The 19,052-nt window shown below is 39.1% G+C and overlaps 1 protein-coding gene across 1 annotated transcript in view; it reads left to right on the forward strand.

The window, feature by feature from the left end:
- The window catches only part of arap2 (ArfGAP with RhoGAP domain, ankyrin repeat and PH domain 2), a 176,115-nt gene that overhangs the window by 94,509 nt on the left and 62,554 nt on the right, over window positions 1-19,052 (forward strand). Inside the window, exon 15 of the mRNA XM_059354942.1 lies at window positions 11,396-11,521. Coding sequence (XP_059210925.1) covers window positions 11,396-11,521 — 126 coding nt within the window. The remainder of the gene's footprint in view (window positions 1-11,395; window positions 11,522-19,052) is intronic.

A 19,052-nucleotide genomic window follows, 5' to 3' on the forward strand; every position in this document is an offset into this window, starting at 1 on the left:
GTCTAACAACTATTAAAAAAAATTGAGCCGCACAGTTGCACCTCCATTTTGACAAACATGGGCACTGTAGTTAATTTTGGATCAATCCCACATAACCCGCCAGACTCTCATGTGCTGCACTGATGTCACATTTCAAGCTACTGAAAGTATTTTTACACAATATGTGACATGCGCACGCATTCACACACTTACACGCACACTGAGTTTACAGAGCTGCCCTCCCCACTTCTCCGCTTCAAAACATGATATAGAAACCTGTCTGTTTCAGTCTCGTCCCCTCATGATCGCTTCGTATGAGCACTGAACTAAATACTATCAACCGGTACGGGCCGGTCAGAGGTCTGAACACACTGATGCATTATGCCATTTGTTAGCCGCAAGCTAACATTAGCCTTTAAAGTTGTTTTAATCACAATAAACTGTGACTAACTGTTTTGAATGACTTCCTGTTGCTAAACGCATGCAGCTTTCAAAATAAGAGCACATTGTCGACCACAGAATTTACAAGAAGACCGTCAAAGTAATGAAAAATGTTATGTGAGGCTCTCATTTAGCTCTCAATGTGCACGAGATTGATGCATTTTACTTATAAATGTACACATTTTTCACCCATGTCCCCAGACCTCCCTAGATAGTAAGGCCCCCCTAGAAACTCATAAAATTATGTGGGAAACACTGGACATCTTACAGGGAGAGTACACTGTTGGTTTTGTTACCAATAACAAAAATGTAGAATATATTGAATAGAATATCATTATAATTCTCCATGTTGGGAATTATAATTTAACCCCCTGCAGAGGTCACAGCTTTCCCACTACACACTGCCATCAAGTACTTTTGTACAGTGTATTATGGGGTGCAAGTATTGACTGGTCCCAAAATTGTGTGTAATTTTCCAGCACAATCAAACGTGTTTTTTCACCACTGCTGTACAGGCGACAATATGTGGTTGCCGAGTGGTTGCATGGCATGCCTTATAACCGCAAGGTTACAGGTTGAATTCTGGCCTTGGGACATTAGTTGCATTTTATACCCCTCTCTCTCTCTCTTTCCCCTGTTTCTTCACTACCCTCTGTCAAAATAAAAGGTGGAGAAAAAGAAGCTAGACAAAAGATATATATATTTAAAAAGCAATATGTACACTGCCATCCTTTTGAGCAGGATAAAAAAATTGGTTGTTAAATAGAATAAAACATATCTCTAAATACAGTTTGTGAAACTACAGTAAAGAAGTAGACTATTATGGTGTGCTGAAAAGATTAAGGCTCTGCACAAAAAACTGTCCAAATTCCCCATTTGACATTTTCCTACTGCCGGACACATTGTCACATCACACAAAGCTGTGGAAAGTCGCGTCTCCATTGTTTTTGCGCATGCAGCCCCCAGAGTTTGCAGAAAAAGAAAAAATTTTGATTAAACAAGAATTGAACTTTTGCAGTTGTTATGTCTGGCAGAAACCGGGAACAATTCAATACCCGTATGACACCATCCCTACTGTATAGCGTGGTGTTGACAGAGGGAAGATAGAGGGAAGAATAAAAGGAGCCACGTAGCAGCCAATATCGAGGACAAAACAAGAGTGCAGAGTTGTTTTAGAGTTTCGGAGACCTCAGCCTTGGGCTACAGCTGAAGTTCCACACATAGAAGGCAATATAAGGACAGATATAAGTATTTAATTAGTTCTGCAGTGTCTCCTGTCATGGCATTATGTGCATACCTGCGGTGACTCTGTGCTTAGCTTTTCTCCCTTTCTTTTATCTTACAAAGCACGCATCTACAACAAGGTTACACTTCAGACATGCATTCAACCACCACATGGTGTTGTAAACCAGAAACGATATTGAATGAAATGACAGCAAACATCACCAAATTCTCTATCCCCCTAGTGAGAGACAATCAACAGTCTGCAGACACCCTGAACAATCCTCACTCTTGTCTCTCAACAGCTAAAATCTAAATCTGAGTATCTTTTAGGGCGAGGAAAACACTGCAGCTGCGTCCCTTCACAGTGTGAATCACGCTCCCAGTTTGTTAAAAATAAAGATAGGAAAACCCTCCATTTCCCTTGTCAACCCCTCCACCGTCCCTTCTCTCCACAGCGACTCATTTGTAGCTGCAGCATGAGGACAACCGGAGCACTGCCACTTCATTAGCTTCTTTTCTCTGCGTACATGCGAGTGCATGCATGTCGGCCTCGGCGGACCTTGTTGTCCCGCCCACACCTGCTCGCCCCAAAGCACCCTGGGATACTGCAAGAGCTTGTTAATTTACATACCCCCATCCCAGATTTCATTAAAAAAAAAGCCAATGGCAGCTCTCTAAGGCAGTGTCTCTTTGCATTTCAAGGACCCTTGAGGGCAGCTTCAATGATGGATCTATCCCTTATAGTCAAAGGCTTCCACTCAGGTGGTTTCTTGTATATTTTTAGGCTCCTTTATCATTTTTCATGTCCAGGGTGTTCCCATATGTTACGCTCAAGAGACTAAATAAGCCATATAGATAAAAGTTTGAAAATATGTACTGTACGACGTAGTAAAATGTTTGATTTAAAACATTTTTCAGCACTGTTTAAGCAACATCTAACACGCTACTACTACCATCAAAATATCAAATATTTTTCCAGATAATCTATTTTGGCACAACATACAGTATGTCTCACAGTCCTGTCACTTGCCAGTGTGAGCACAGTGATGGATGTGACACAAAATACTGTGGATACTGTACTTTGATCTCCACTTTTTATGCTTCATCTCGGTTGACAGCCGTGGCCGGAGGCATTATGTTTTCGGCTCGTCCATCCGTCCGTCCCATTCTAGCGAACACAATATCTCAGGGAGGCCTGGGCACAAACGTCCACATGCTCTGAAGGATGAAATCATTAGATTGTGGTGGTCAAAGGTCACTGTGAACTCATGTCCGTCCCATTCTAGTGAACACAATACCTCAGGAACGCCTGGAGGGAATCTTTTCAAATTGGGCGCAAACATCCACCTGCACTTAAGGATGATTTAACTAGACTTTGAGGGGCAAAGGTTACTGTGACCTCATGGCTGCCCCATTCTTATGAATGCGGTATCTCAGGAACACCTTGAGAGAATTTTGTTAAATTAGGCACAAAGGTGCATTTGGACAAACTGATAAGAAGTTGCTGGTCAAAAGTCAAGGTCACTATGGCTTCGTCCGTCCCATTTATGTGTACACGACATCTCAGGAATACTTAATGAGAATTCCTTCAAATTTGGCACAACTGTTTTCCTGGACCAAAGAATAAACTGATTATATTTTGTTGGTCATAGGTCAGGGTCATTGGAACCTTTTAGATGAATCTCTAAGAACATAAAATGATAAAAAAGATGATATTTTATGCCCCAAAGGTCAGAGAACTTCAATGTGACGCCATCATTTTCTGTCCATTATTCAAGACCATAGTTCAGAAACGGAGTCATAGATTGTGGCCGTATTTCTCATTTGGTTGGACGCTGAATTGTTGACACTAGTCTTGGGTGTCCACCTTGAAACTGTGGTGGCTGTTTACATCTTCTGTGCTGCCAAGTTTAAGATGTGTGTGAATCTTTCCATTTTTAGAGAGTTCTAACCTCTTTGCAGAAACATCCTTTGAACCATTGTTTACTGCCATAGATACATAATATGTGCTTGGACAGACATGGATGTAAACGGCAAATTGTGTGATTGGCGGAGGCATACAAGCCTGAGGTAGTGATTCTACTTGAATGTTAGTTTTCATTGTTAATGGTAAAGGGAACAATCCATGAGTGGACAGCTGTGGGTTTGAAATCCCACCAATAATCAGCTAAATTGGAAGTCATTGTTGACAGTAGTGGCAGCTTATGGTCCAAAACTGGAAATACAAATTCTCGCAACACCAAAATGAGCATTAGAAATCCCTAAATGTGTAATTTTCCCACCTCTTGCTGGCAGGTACAAAGTATATACATGGTGTTGCCAGCATTGCTGTCGCATCCAGGTTTGCGGCTTAAATGGACGACACAGGAGGACTGATTTGGCCAACAAGCAGTTTATTAAAACACAAAAGAAGTTTCAGTCGAAATGCCACTCTGTGTTGGTGCTACTGGTCCCTGTCTGACTGGAAAGACAAGTTGGTAATTGGTTATTAAAGGCTGCAGGTGGCTAACATTAACAACTGAACTCCATCTGCCACTTGGCCTCACTACAAATACACAGACATGCCATTTTAGATGCATTTTCACATGTTGGACACATTCAGAAAAGGTCAGTTGATGTGAAAACAGTATAGATAAGTGGTTCATGTCAATGCTTTTCTAAAGAAATGGGTATGCTGTCCATTGAATATGAGTAGTAATTTGATAGTACTTGAATATGAGTCTTAGCTCTGTCTGTATGTCCTTGTAGTTTCTTAACAACCGTTGATCGGGTTGACTTCACACTTGGTCGTCGTATTGCTGAGGACCCAAGGACGTGCATTGTCATGTGCAGGCTCTTGAGGATTTAAGAGGGGAAAAAGTCACAGATTACCAATATGATGGCCTATATAATTAGTTTTTCAGCTGAAATGAGCAAAAAATGTCTATTCTAATTGGATTGTGCAGCTATTTTGCCCGGATATGACTCAAAGGTACACAGAAAGCTGCTCTCTCAAACAAATATCTTTCCTTAATGATATTTAATGTTATTATATATTATTATACATTCGACATACAATGTTGTTGACTACATTTTTGGAGAAGTAGTTCTACTCGTACTGGCCTATTCGCTGATGCTGGTCTTAAGTTGATAGAGGAAAGAATATTTTATGATACAACAGGCACATTTTCAGTAGGCATGGAGATATTCTTGTATTTGCTGTATTGTGTATGTGAAGTCTAATATATTACTATATGTTCAAAATCTGGTAGGTGGATATAAAATGTTAGGATTGATGTATCTTTGGCTTTTATAACATGTTATGGCATCTTGTGAATAAAGCGAGTGGAGGGTTGGGTGGTAATTCTCTTATGTTTGGCACTATAAGTGACAAATTTCACTTTAAACAATTCACCCATTGTTCATATAAATGTGAAATATTGCAGCTTTAAAGCTACTATGTGTAGAATTCCAAACTTCCAGAAGAAGGCAGTGCCAAACTTATCTACGAACAAACAAAAACTATTTGTAAGATGCTTAACTCGTAAAATAAATCTACAAAAAGTAGCTTTCAGGGTGCATTTTGATTCCTGCACTAAACAACTTGTGTGTCTTGCAGCATGATGATGAACCCCTGCCAGCTATTTCATTGTAAATCTCTGGATAAAAGCATCAGCTAATGCCTAAACTGTAAACAGAGCAATGTAAACATGTAAATTGTGTTTTATGGTGGCTCTTCACTCCACCCAGGAGGCCATTGTACTGTAAAACCAAGCTAAACAGCAATGCCTCTTACTGTTGACATCATTCTGCTTCTTCTTAAATGACACACCACGGATTTGGAGGCAAAGAAGTTTTATTGTTGCCACCCTAGCATCCCTGACGCCTCGAATCTCTGAATCTCGCGGCACATTAAAAATTTATCCAGCAGGCTTTCTGTGTGGATAATAAAAAGATGAACACAGACACAGACACACATATACACAAACACTAAATCAGAAGCCCTGTTTCATCTTGGGTCTCCATTCCTCCCTGTTGTTAGCAACATTGCAAGACTCAGCCAGCTTCTTCATTGCTTGTTGATGTTGTTTATGTTTTTTAACCAATACTGGAGCTGTACACTGGACTGTTAGAGGGTCAGGAGGTCAGAAGCAACTGCTGAGTGTTTTTCTAGTTTAAAAGTCTTTCTAATGAAGGCGTTTCTCCCCCAGTGGAGTGTCTGTATGTGGGTGATTTTAATTTAGAAAGAGAAGTGCTTTTGGCTCATAAGTGTTTGTGTGTGGCCTCTGGCTAAACAGCTTAATGAATACATGAGTTTTACTTCTATAATCATGTGAATGACTGTTTGTTTTCACACTGCCGGCCTCTTTTATCCGCAGCAGACTTGTAAATGCAATCTGTGCTTGCCTTGCATATGTTAGCCGTTTGTGTTGCCATTTACAATGTGCGGCTTCGCTGTCTGTGTGTGCATGTGTGTGAGCGAGTGGCTCTGATTACCCCACTGTCCACTGCTTGTCGGGGACCACTTTGTGACCGTTGCCGTGGGCGACCAGATGGCTAATTGAGCACTCTGTCATGTCACCTCCCTTCACTGGGGACTGAGCCAATCAGCACAGGCCAGACTTCTCAACTGCCGCCCCCACAGACATCACAGTCCCATCTTAACAGAGTCCAGCTTTAGGGGCCCAGAGGGACTGTTTAGAAGGCTCACAGAGAGAGCCTTGTTACAACTGATACAGCATCAAGCCACTGGCTTATTTACATTCTCTCAACCTGAGTGCTTAGAAAATTGTGTGTGTGTGTGTGTGTGTGTGTGTGTGTGTGTGCGTGTGCGTGTGCTTGTGTTGGACTCACTTCCCTGCAGTTTGCTGATTAAATTCTGTCAGATTCCATGTATTTATGGTGCTGCTATTGGCAGACACATTGTCCGTGTTAGATTCAAAGCTAGATTACAGATGTTGCTACCTAATGTCACCCAGGCTTTATGTCACCCTGCTCCTGATTGGCTTTGCGTCCTTGGCACCACATCAGAAATATATTGCTCTTGTTTGAAATGGCTATAGTGCATAAAAATGCCTGTATCAGGCCAGATATGGTGGTGGCGTTGATTTGATTGCTCCTAGCTACACTGATCATAGACGATGGTGCATTTGTTGGGTGTCTTTTTTTTATTTTTTTTACCTGTCATTTATATTCATCATCCTGGGTTAAATCCTTTTTGAGTATTTTTACATCAAAATCCCACTCTTTTCTTTTCATATTAAAAGGTATACATATTTTTGGTGACTCATCTGGAACTTGGAGGTGGTTACATAATTAAATATATCCAGTAAATTGTGATGTGGGCTGGCAAGCTAACTCAGCCATTAATTTGGACACATGTTTGGCATATAATGAGATAAATGAAAAGTCAACACAGGGACACAATTTTTTTTTCACTGTGAAAAACAGGGGTGGGCATTATTAGATATAATTTTATATTTAAAAAAAATGATAAATATTTTATTTAAATACATTTAATGTAAGGTAAATTGAGAACTGTTAAAGCTATAGTTGGTAACTTAGCAAAAAACACCAGAAAACACCAGCTTGCTAAGCTTTTTCAGAAATAGCTAAACAGTCATTAAAATATGTTTCTGAGGACATTCAAGTCAAGAAATGATGCAACGCATTAGCATAATCTTATATATATTTTACATTTAATCAGCGTTGTCTAGTTTGACAGTTTGAGCGCAGCTAATGAGGAGTCATTGACATGATTGACAGCTGTGTTAGAGACTACTTGGCTCTGATTGGTTGTTTTTGTTGTGAACAGAAGAAAAATCTAAATCAAATCAATATTTGTTGTGACAACAATTTACCTTCAAACCAGCATCAATTATTCTAGACATTTTTTCCACACCTTCCTAAGACTTTTGCGCTGTACTGTGTACATCACAAAGAACCAACAGATATTCAAATTCTGTCTGTTTTCTAGTCAATGTCCTAACCTTTTTCGAATCTGAGTTATATATGAAGTACTCAAATCCGTCAGATATTCAATTTCACTAGAATAACCAAAAACAGACATTTATTAAAGTGATGTATTATTCTATGATGCGACAGTTGGTCACTTTTGTTATGTATGTCTCACAAAGCAAAGATGCTAAAATATGCTAATTTCACTTACCGTTCTGATACCTTTGCTAGTTCCCGTATTTTGGTGCACAACAGCCTCCAAATCTGAGTCTGCAGGCTCAAACATGGCATAGCACTTACGTTAGCATTAGCGCGATAGCACGCTAATTAATTAGCATGTTGATTGTTAAATATTAAATTGCACTTATATAGTGCTTTTCTAGTCGCTTTGCGACCACTCAAAGTGCTTTACACTACAGACTGCACTCATTCACCCTTTCACACACACATTCATACTGGTGGCAGAGGCTACCCTAAACAGGGCTCTAATCTCATTGTCATTTAGTAGTGAAGGCTTTAAAAAACCCATTTCATTTAGGTGCTAACATGTGATTGAATACCATTTTTATTTTGATTTTTTTAGAATAACATGCTATTGTATGAGGCATGCTTTAGTGTAACTCAAAGATTATTAATGTGCATGTGGACACAATTAATTAGTTTGACACAATCCACACACACCTCACACATTCAGAATAAGCTGTCTTGTTAAATTAACTGATTGTTTTTCTCTGTGGAATGATACGCAGCTCTGAGACGAGGCGTCGCTGGTGTCAGTTAAGGGGGGAAATGTCGCTTCAATTAAAAGTGGTTTCAATTAAAGTTATTTTACCTTGCTTGATGAGAGAGCTGGAGGTAGTGAAGATAAAATCTGTAAGATATTGCCAAGGCTCTGGCAGAAAATTGAACCCCAGAATTGAAGCTAATTGAATTTGAGAACGATAAGGTTGAATGTGGGGAGCTCTTAAAGCTAGCAAGAACGGATGAGAAGAGAGAGTCGGGAAGAAAAGGGGGAAAATGAGGATGGAAGGCTTCTAATTTAAATGGACAAAGATGAGCAGAGGATGGAACATAAAACATTTTTTAATAGATACAGTGCATGGAGGTTTGTGCCTTTAAAATGCTCTTAGAACATCCTGTATTAACCTTTGAATGACAGAGTCATGGCTCAATAAACAGAAGTTTGTATAATCATGCTGTATGCTGTTTGTGGGAAAATATATAAGGCTGTGCAGCTCAGAGCTCAGGTCCAAGAACAACAATGATAACAATAAGCCCAAACCAAAATTTCGGGTTTTAGCCGAAGTTTCGGTAAATATGTTGTCCAATATGTACCAATTGGAAAAATTTACCTAAGCTAAGACTTTATTTATCCAAAATTAAGTCGTCACAGCAGCTCAAGATACAGCCAGGGAAGTTTAAGATGGAGAAACAGAATAAAGAATAAAAATACGACATATACATACATAATAAACATACACCTTATATACATAAATGCTGCTATTTGGCATTTATTATTAATATTGCACATAGGGTTTTTTGGCTTTTTTTTCCCGAAGAGTATTTTGTATTTCACAAATTTTGCACATTTGAGAAAAATCGATTATCAATGAATAAATATATTTTTAAAAATTATATATGCAGAGGATATACACAGTATACTATAAGGGGTGTAAAAACAGATATATAATATAGAAAAATATACATAATATAACATATATTTTAAAGGTATGCTTGAGAGCAAATATATTATAAGTATGAAAATATAATATTATTAATATAAGAAGAAACAAAAAAAAATACTCTTAACTAGTTGTCTAAAGTAAAGTAGCAACACCTAATATATATTGGAGAAAAAAACACTTTGGGTGATTCAAAAAACAATGTTATCCATTTATTTATTTATTTATTTCAATCTTTAATCTTAATTTAAATGGCCAGCAATTGATATCAAACACACAGGACTGTATATTAAGGTTATCAGTTATTATTTCTAGAATCGGATGGCAATATGGAACATGTTGTTGGGACAAAAAAAGTATATTAAAATAGAATGTAAAGATTAATGAATACTCTGTGACCTACATTCAGTTAGATACTGTACAAAAATAAGATTTCTAATGCTCAAACTGGGAAAGGTTTGTTTTTTTTCTTTCCTTTTTTTGGAATTGAGGTTGTTCTGTAATACATTGCAAATGTACCCTAAAAGACTGCTTTACTTTTAACAGATAAGTTAATTAAGTAACATTTGCCATTACTGTCCATTATACACAGAGTCATATTGATGCAAAATTGGTGCATAATCCACGTAGAAAATATCTATTTTTCTATTTTTTCCCCTATTCATTCCAGTTAAAAAATCCACTACATCTGCTTACATTGCTGCTTTTCCGTCTCAAAAATCCCATATCGGTCGGACTCTAATCCAGTGTGTTTCTTACTGGAGTGGAGCTGTTCCATCATTGAGCCATGAATCCATTTTTTTTCCTGATTGAAGGACGTTTTTAAGGATTTCATGTGAATAAGAGTGGGATATAAAGATAGAATCACATGTGGGATTAGCGCTATCTTGAGCTGAAAACATTCCAAATCCAAACCTATTTTTTCCCCAATAATATGGACTACCAACGATGATTGACATGTGATGGACATCCTGACAGATAATATCTCTCTAATGTATGTTGTTGCTGCTGCAGTAATACAGGCATAATGCTGTATCCGAAGCGCACTGTGGGGTTGCATATTAGATTTATCAAATTTACTACCGTGGCTGATGATGAAATATTCTCAGTGGGATCATATCACGATGATATAAAGAAATCATTTGGAGAAGAAATGACTCTGAGTAGCTTTAACAGACTTTCCTGGACATAAAAAAATGTCAATAGATGATGGAAACCCAGAGTGTATTGTCCATATTGTTTAGTGTCTTTATTAGCTAATTTTGTGACAAATCATTTTCGCCTTTGGGGATTAGTAAAGATACCGAATCTATTGCAATCTAATCTAAATCAAGCAGTCCTAACTACAACATAGCTGTCATTTAAACGAGTGCCCATAAAGTTGGAATATAATTTTATTTTTTTAACTATTTCCGTGAAGTGAATGCTCCTATGATGCACTTTAACTAGCTTTCTCAGCTTGTCTACATATCATATATAAATAAAGTTATTTCTGTAAATAAAACATGTATTTTCAATAAATAGATGGACTCCAGAGGGTTAACAGATAGTGCAGATCTTCTCAATACTTTATTAATGAATCTCTTCCAAACATATCACGATGAAAATAAAAACATAATTAACGGAGTCATGTGGCTGAAAACAAAATTATTCCAACTTTATGGGAGAACGTGTATTTATAGTCATATAATATATATATATATATATATATATATATATATATATATATATATATATAATATTCATATCATAGAAGACCAAATTTTTTTACGACTTAATAAGAAAAGTCATGTTTTTGGCTTTGTGACAATGCATTTTTTAAATAGATGTTTTTTTTTAATGGGTTATTTAGATTAAAAGTAATGAGAAGGTCCTCAACCCTTAAAAGTTCACTTCATCATTCAGTCTAAAATGGTCAAAGTTACATTCATAGTTTCCATTGGACATTATTCTGGGATTCGCGTCAAGTAAGGCAAAGATGATTAAAATAAGTACATTAATATTATGCAGGTGGAGGTAGAATGGGGACACAGAGGTGTAAGTGAAGCATCAGAATGGTGCACTGCCACCATTACGTTAATTGGGGAAAACCATTTCCTTGCTCATTACCTGTTTCTTCCTCCTCGTTGCAGATTTCCCCAGACTGGAGCAGTGGTCGGAGAGCACCTCCCTATCTGACGCCTGCCTCTTCATGGATGGCTTCCTCTACATCTCCACCGGCCCTGCCAAGATGACGCTGGACCGTCGCGGAAGAGACGGTGAGTCCGTCTCCCCCCCCCCAGCAAGGCCAATCAATCCATCAATCCATTTGTAAGCAATTTAAACTGCGTGTTTGTCAGAGGTCTCCTCCAGTTAAGCGCTGAGCGATCAATCAGTGTCAGTCTGTCAGTTGTCAAACTGCCAATCGTTTAATCCGTACACCAAACAGTGCAGTCAAAACGATCAATGAATCTGTCTTTCAAATGCGTTCTGCATCGCCGCTCTGGGAATACTTGTCAGACGGGAAGATGTTCTTCGACGACCCAGCAGCGAATACTCACAAGCACAGGGTAAATTAGGGACAGGTTAAATAAATTAACATAAAATGATATAAAGGAGTTTTGGTACAAGTCCTTTCTAATTCACCTGAGAAAAAGCTGCGTCCAAAACTTCTGAATTCTTCTTATTTTGTCTTCCAAGGCAGTTTAAAAACTTTTAATCAGGCTCTATTTCACACCCAAACTCCTCAGCTGCTGCCGCACCTCCTGCTCTGCAATGGTCCCGCTTCTCCAACAGCTGGAGCGTTTCTTGGGCCCATGGGTAATTAGGAGAAGGAGCCGGCTTTGGAGGCTGCCCCTGGGGAAGGGGGTTATTGGGAAGGTGGAGGAATGGGATGGAGGATGGGGGGAGAACGGAGGAGAAATGGGGGAAAGAAGGTTTCCGGGTGGGGGTGACAGCTTGCAGCTACCTGCCACTTGAATGAACTGAATTTCCTTCGTCTTGGGCAAGACATCCATCTCCATTTCCATCAAGCCACACACGCTCTGCTCTCATTGGCGGCTGTACATGCTAGCTAATGAACAGGGCTGAGGTCTGGGAGATTGCCCCTTACAGGAGATTGGGGGAAAATTCTCACCAGCGCCTATTGAAATTCTCATTATTTGTAGAGATGGAATTCATTTCCATTTCATTTGTCGGATAATTTCAATATGTTGCAATTTGGGTTTTAATTTCATAGGTGTTGCCCATGATTTCTGTTGGTTATGATGATATGGTACCAAGGTTGTGACAAAACCAGACGTTTAAACCTAAATTCTATAAAAAAGCAATACTTAAAACTACGAGAGAAAGAAAAAAAACTATCCTTTTTTTGTTTTTACGTGGTTTGGTGAGTTCATTGTTGGAGAGAATGCCGTAACCGTTATAGGTTGAGGACCAGTTTATTTTCCTCCCTATTGGTTCATATGGACTTTTTTTGATAGCTCCCGCACTATCTATACCATGGGTCTCAAACTCGTGGCCCACGGGCCTATTGCGGCCCTCGTGACTATATTTTGTGGCCCCCACCTTGATATGAAAGTTTAATGTGCGTTTTATATGAATGGCACTTTACCGTGTTGTGTGTGGAAGGTCCCTTTAATTACTCTTTTTGGTAATTTTGTCTTTTTTAAATAATTTTGTGTCTTTTTTTGGTAATTTTGTTTCTTTTTTAAGTCATTTAGTTTTTTTCCTGTCATTTTGTGTCTTTTTTGGATCATTTTGTGTCTTTTTTGGTCATTTTGTGTCTTTTTTTGTCATTTTGTGTCTTTTTTTGTCATTTTGTGTCTTTTTAAAGTAATTTAGTGTTTTTTCAGTCATTTTGTGTCTTTGATTAGCCTGGCTAACACCAGACTATTCTCAAATGAGGGCTAGTCTGGCAACGAGCAATGTATTTCTCCGTAGAGGAGGTGTGGTTTACCATCCTCCGGAGCCGTTTATTGGGAGCTTAGAATGTCTATCAAAAGCGTCTGTAGGTAGCTCTTAGCCAATCAGATCAGTTATACCAGATGACGTAGTAGAGCTACAGAAATGGATGTTTGTTGTGTGTGTGTCTGTGAGAGAGTGTTGTTTGCTGCTTTGCTCCTCCAGTTCTCGCTTTCTGCAAGATTATTTATTTTCACGCTTTATTCCCCCTCATGTCATTCAGCCACACACATCCACTGATTTTATGGTCAATAAACAAGCTGCTGCGGGCCTCTCGGCGGCTCCGCTGTCCCCCGGCTGGTAGCGAGATCACCGGCGTTACAATAGCGGGGCTAATAGCTACCGCTAACGCCGTAATGGTAGCATAGCGCTACCGTTATTAGCCCCGGTACCGTGACGCTGGTGATCTCGCTACGAGTCGGGGGACAGCGGAGCCGCCGAGAGACCTTTCGCCTTTCAACTTTCGCTCTAAACTATTTAAAACACCATCTACAGCTAAAGAGAGTTTCGCGTCTGCTGCAGGATCCGTAAGAAAACTACAAGCTTCCGTCTGCCGGGTAGTACGCGTCATCGTCTTGCCGTCCCTCCCCGCTCTGTGATTGGATCCCTAAAACAGGGCTAAGATCTCCCTCTAGTTTCCAGACCCCTTGGCAGTTCGAAATTAAATCGAGCGTGCAAGGCAGTCTGGGTATACCCAGGCTAGTCTTTGATTGTAATTTTGTGTCTTTTTTTGGTCATTTTGATACTGCCTCCAGCGGCCCCCAGGTAATTTGAGTTTGAGACCCCTCCTCACCTAAGAGATCTAGAAAGATGACGCACTTTCTACAACAAAGTTAGTGGTCAGATGATCAGACAGTTTAAGATTCGATGAACTAGATTATTTAAACCACTTCTGTGGAGGTAAACCACTAAAAAAACTTTGACAAAATGTACTGTTCTGTATTGCCTCTTGCATAAATGTTGCTTGCCATTGGCTTTCTTCAAAGCCTTTAAATAGTTTTGGGTTTTCAAAATGCAACGTTACCAAGTTCCTAGATCTGAGTGTTATAATTGTTGTGAAGAATGATGGCAAAACATTTTTTCCAAAGGTGTTGATGGGAGTAGCTAAAGAGAGAGCCATCTCACTTCATATCAGTTGAGAGTTGAATGCGTGCAGCACATATCAGGCACAAGACAATGGTGACGAGTAAAGACAAAGTTTCTGAGCTGAGGTGCAAATGAACATTCCAATTATCCTTGACTCTTGAGTTTAGTTCGGTGGTGTTACAGCATGTGGAAGAAACTCCAACTATGCCTTTTGCTGACAGCTAATAAATACAACAATCTGTAAGTAAAAATTGGCTTCTGGTTAGTACATGATTGACCCACTACTGTGTACCTCCTAACATTTAAACCTGAAAGATAAGATAAGATACTCCTTTGTTAGTCCCACAACGATGAATTTCCAGTATTACAGCAGCAAAATGGATATCAAGATAGAGAGGAGCTTCAAAAAAATTAACAATAAATAATTCACAAGTAGTATAAACTAGAAATATAAGAAATGTGTTAACAATTAAACAAGTAAACATATTAAAAAGTAGAATGATAAAAAAAAGTATTAACAATTTACAATTTAAAGAAGTAGAAATATAAAAAAGTGTTAACAATTTAGACAAAAGGAAAATAAAATATAGGAACATTATATACAAAAACAATGATGTAAAAAAAGAAGTCAATTGTTGTTATGAAGTTAGATAAGAGCAGCTTTAAGTAAGCATTTGTCATTCTTGGTTTTAATGTAATTTGGTAATTCTGTGTATTTTGTAGTAATTTTGTGTATTCTTTTGTCATTTGTGTCTTTTTAAAGTAATTTAGTGTTTTTTTCCAGTCATTTTGTGTCTTTTTTTGTAATTTTGTGTCTATTTTGGTCATTTTGATACTGCCTCCAGCAGCCTCCAGATAATTTGAGTTTGAGACCCCTGATCTATACTATCAAATGTCAAATCTCCAGGTATATCTTTTTAAACATATGCAATCAAATTATGTAATCAAAAAGGGTGTTAACAATTAAACAAGTAAAACATATTAAAAAGTATTAACAATTTACAATTTAAACAAGTAGAATAATAAAAAAAAGTGTTAACAATTTAGACAAAAAGGAAAATAAAATGTAGGAACATTATATACAAAAACAATGATGTAATAAAATAAGCCAATTGTTGTTAGACAGTTAGACAGATAAGAGCAGCTTTAAGTAAGAATTTGTCATCCCAGTGTCATTCTAGGTTTTAAAGCAATTGCAGTGAAAGAAGACTATTTTTATAAAAACCCATTTTTATGACCAAGTGTGTTTTACAGAACAGTAAGCTGCTGCTCGAGATGGACTAACGCTACAGGTGTCCATTTTATCAGGGTCCACTTTTGCACCACTTACAGACACCGCACTATTCCAAAGTTGTCTGCCCCCCTAAGATAAGTGCTGGTAATATTTTGGCCGATAAACACCCTGTTATGTCATCTATTATGAAAAGCCGTACAAGTTTTGCTTTTGTGCTTTAATGGCGCTTTAACTGCAGTTGCAGCTGTTAAAAAATTCAGAGGGGTTGGATTTAAAACTCAATGTGTTCCAACTTCTTCAATCACGAGGAAGCGCTGTCAGGACTTTGTGAGCACGGAGGGATGAGGTATTTTTGAATGTACCCTAGGATGCCTTGCGCTCCCAGGCTAATGGTTAGATGGTCTATAGATACACCCAAGTTCTTAATAATTCATAGGTTGTGCTCAGGGCTTAATAAAAGCACTCTGCCACAGCATCTTAAACTTTTTGTCTGGAAACAACTCCAATAGGCTTTCATGCTTTACTGATGGGAGCTAAATTGAGAGTATGATATAAATTAATTTGGCAAGCAATTTTGGTAATGGCCTTGACGGAGGTGGCATGGGGGATCATTGTTGCTGGTCCACCATAATGAAATAAAACACAGTGCTACTTAGCATTTGGCAAAAAAAAACAGTTTTCAGTGTGGATGCTGCTGGGAATATAGATTAGGATTAGAAAAACAATAGTCCTTGTTGTTTTATTTGGGCTGAAATCAAGGTTGAACTGGTTTATTCTCCAGCGTGGCACCACTTTATTAGCTGTGTGCTGTTCTGTTGAGCTCGGCTCCATATCAGGTTTACGCAGTTGATTCTAGCGTAAATGAAGTCTCCCCCCTAAACGGGTGGAGAAGTGACTCATGCTACTTTCACATTAAACAGTGTGTACATGCTTCGTGTGCGTCTGCGTGTGTCTGCGTGCTCGTGAGAGTCTTGGGAGGGAAAGAGAGACAGTAGGCAGTTACTGTCTGAAATGGTGAGTGGCAGCAGGGAAATGGCACCCCTAATTTCTGATTAGTTTTGTCTTTTCCTCATCAGCTGCGCTCTGTTTTTGCCTGCAACAGTAACTCACAACTGCCAGAGAGAGAGAGAAGAGAAGAGGGAGGAGGTGGTGTGGAGGGAAGAGAGAGAAGTAGAATTATGTTCGCAGTTTTATTGAGGACACAAATCTGAGCCCATATGAACATTCAATTACTTGCATCTACAAAGCCGGAGTCAAGTTTTTGATAATAAACCAAATATTCTTTATGGTTTATGCTTGAAATTAGTTGTCAAAGGATGTTAAATGATTGGAATTTATAAACAGCCACATTCTAGTTATGATGTTTTATATTTTATGAGGAGTACACAAAGCCTGTTTAAACAATTTGTATTAATCTAATGTTCTTTTGGAGTGCTCGTATTACTGTGCCTCTGGTTGCCTAAATGAGTGAGTATGGTTGCTGTTGCTTAGGCCAGAAATACATGGCAGATAGTGTTTTTTTTTCCTTTATCTTATGCCATATCTGTCCATTTCTCCCTGTAATGAAGTGGGCTGTAATTCTGGCACAGACAGATCGTTCAGATCCCTTCAGTTTCTCGATTTCCATTTCCAGCCCCCCTGACAAGCTGTCCAGCAGATGTCTTCATCACAGATATTTTAGTCTGATGGCGAGATAGGCAGAAGATTGGCGGAAGGGTGTAGAGGTGGGAGAACGAGGGAGCGAGGGAAGGAGGGGAGGGGAGAGGGTGATTCAGTGGAAAGGGGCACAGCCAGCTTTTTCCATGCATACTGAAATGGGAGTCTGTGCAATGTCGATAAAAAGTTTAGGGGGACATTGGGTAAATCTGTAGGACTGGATACACAATCAGAGTCGAAACTTTTGTGTAAAAAGTGTTATTCTGTAACTTGGGACAGTCAGCCAATGAACAATAAGACAGTGTAATTGCCACATTGAGGACTTGATTAGTCTAATCAACCTGCTCATCTTGCATACTCGCAGCATTTAGCGAATTTTACAAATTGCCTAAGTGAGAGAGGAGGTTAAAAAAGGCAAAGGAAAAAGAGAGAGAGGTTCCACATTTCCTCTGGAAAATGCTACGCAGGGAGGACTCTTGGCGTACAGGCTAATTGGCCCAATTTAGCTGGTGGAGGCACATACCATGCTTGGCTTCCGCTAGCGTTGTCTCTGGCGGCTGGTTGCGGACTCCTGCGGAGAACGGCTGGGCCGCAGGGCCATTGCTGTGTGTGGGGAACAGCTGGCAATGGACGCAGCTGCTTGATTGTAAATCAAGCACTATTGTTCCCCCCAATGCACGGGTGCTTGTATAGAAGCTAGCGGTATCCCACCCGCTAAGGAAATGCTGCACCACAAACAAAGAAGGAAAAAGGATGCGTGCGATTCAGTGATGTGCAGGTTTTGGATAAAGACAGTTTCTTGAAGGGATCCAAAGGCATTCACCACTGTGTTAGGAAGTAACTTGTGCCACAAATCCATTAAACATATCTGAATAATAGTCACATTCAACTGAGTAAAACTCATTGCAGCTTTTCCAGATTTTCACTGGAGTCATTATGGTAGTGAAATGACAGCCACACCACTGGTACGTGTTCTATCTTGGGTCATATGGGTACAACTTCCTGCCTGGTTTGAGATATTCTTTTACCTTCAGGCCTCTGTGAAAATGTGTAATTCCTGTCATCATAGCCTCTTCTGTCTTCTCCTCAGTCAAGCAAATCCCTCATATTCATTCACAATTCAAACCCAGAAGAGATAACTATATCTGAAATTACATTTGTCAAACATTTGTAGTCACTCAACACCTTTTGCCCCCCCTTTAATCCCTTTCCTTCCCCAACCTTCTGTGTCCTCAGCCTTATGTGGCCATCTCTTCTTGTGGGTGTGCTGGCCATTATGAGGATAATTCTTCAGAAACTGGTTGGCCGAGTAGCAAGCCCATTCATGTGTTCACACTGTCTGGACCCAGGGTCCCGTAGCAATTTGCGTCCTGGATTCACAGTGGGATTTTTTTTTTGTATCTTTCTCCTTGGAGTTGAGAGGAAATTAAAATGTTTTCCCCCCTTTTGTACAGCCTAGATGAAACATTTCGTCCCACGTAGTTCAAGGAGACGAATTCTGTGTGACACATGTTCCAACATGAGAATGAGATCTATTAATAATTCTGATGTTTTAGGACAATCCAGACAAAGCAATTTCTCCTGTGACCTTTCGTCAATGGATTTTTACTGCTTGTGACAAGTTCTATCAAACAGGGATTGTTAAGAAATCCTGTATTTCAGTTATATTTGAAGGCCTCAAGAGGTTATCCATTAATTTACAAGAAAGAACTTTAAAAAGTGTAGCAGAAATGTGTTTTATTGTGCTTTTCTGCCATGTCAATCATGTCCCCTCAGATTTTCTGGTCTTAACCAGTAGTCTAAACCCTTTATGACTCAAGGCCTTTTTAAACTGCTTGTGATCTCTTTTGCATCTGTTAATGGGCCAGTAG

Source organism: Centropristis striata, chromosome 17, assembly GCF_030273125.1.
Source record: "Centropristis striata isolate RG_2023a ecotype Rhode Island chromosome 17, C.striata_1.0, whole genome shotgun sequence".
Classification (NCBI taxonomy): domain Eukaryota; kingdom Metazoa; phylum Chordata; class Actinopteri; order Perciformes; family Serranidae; genus Centropristis; species Centropristis striata.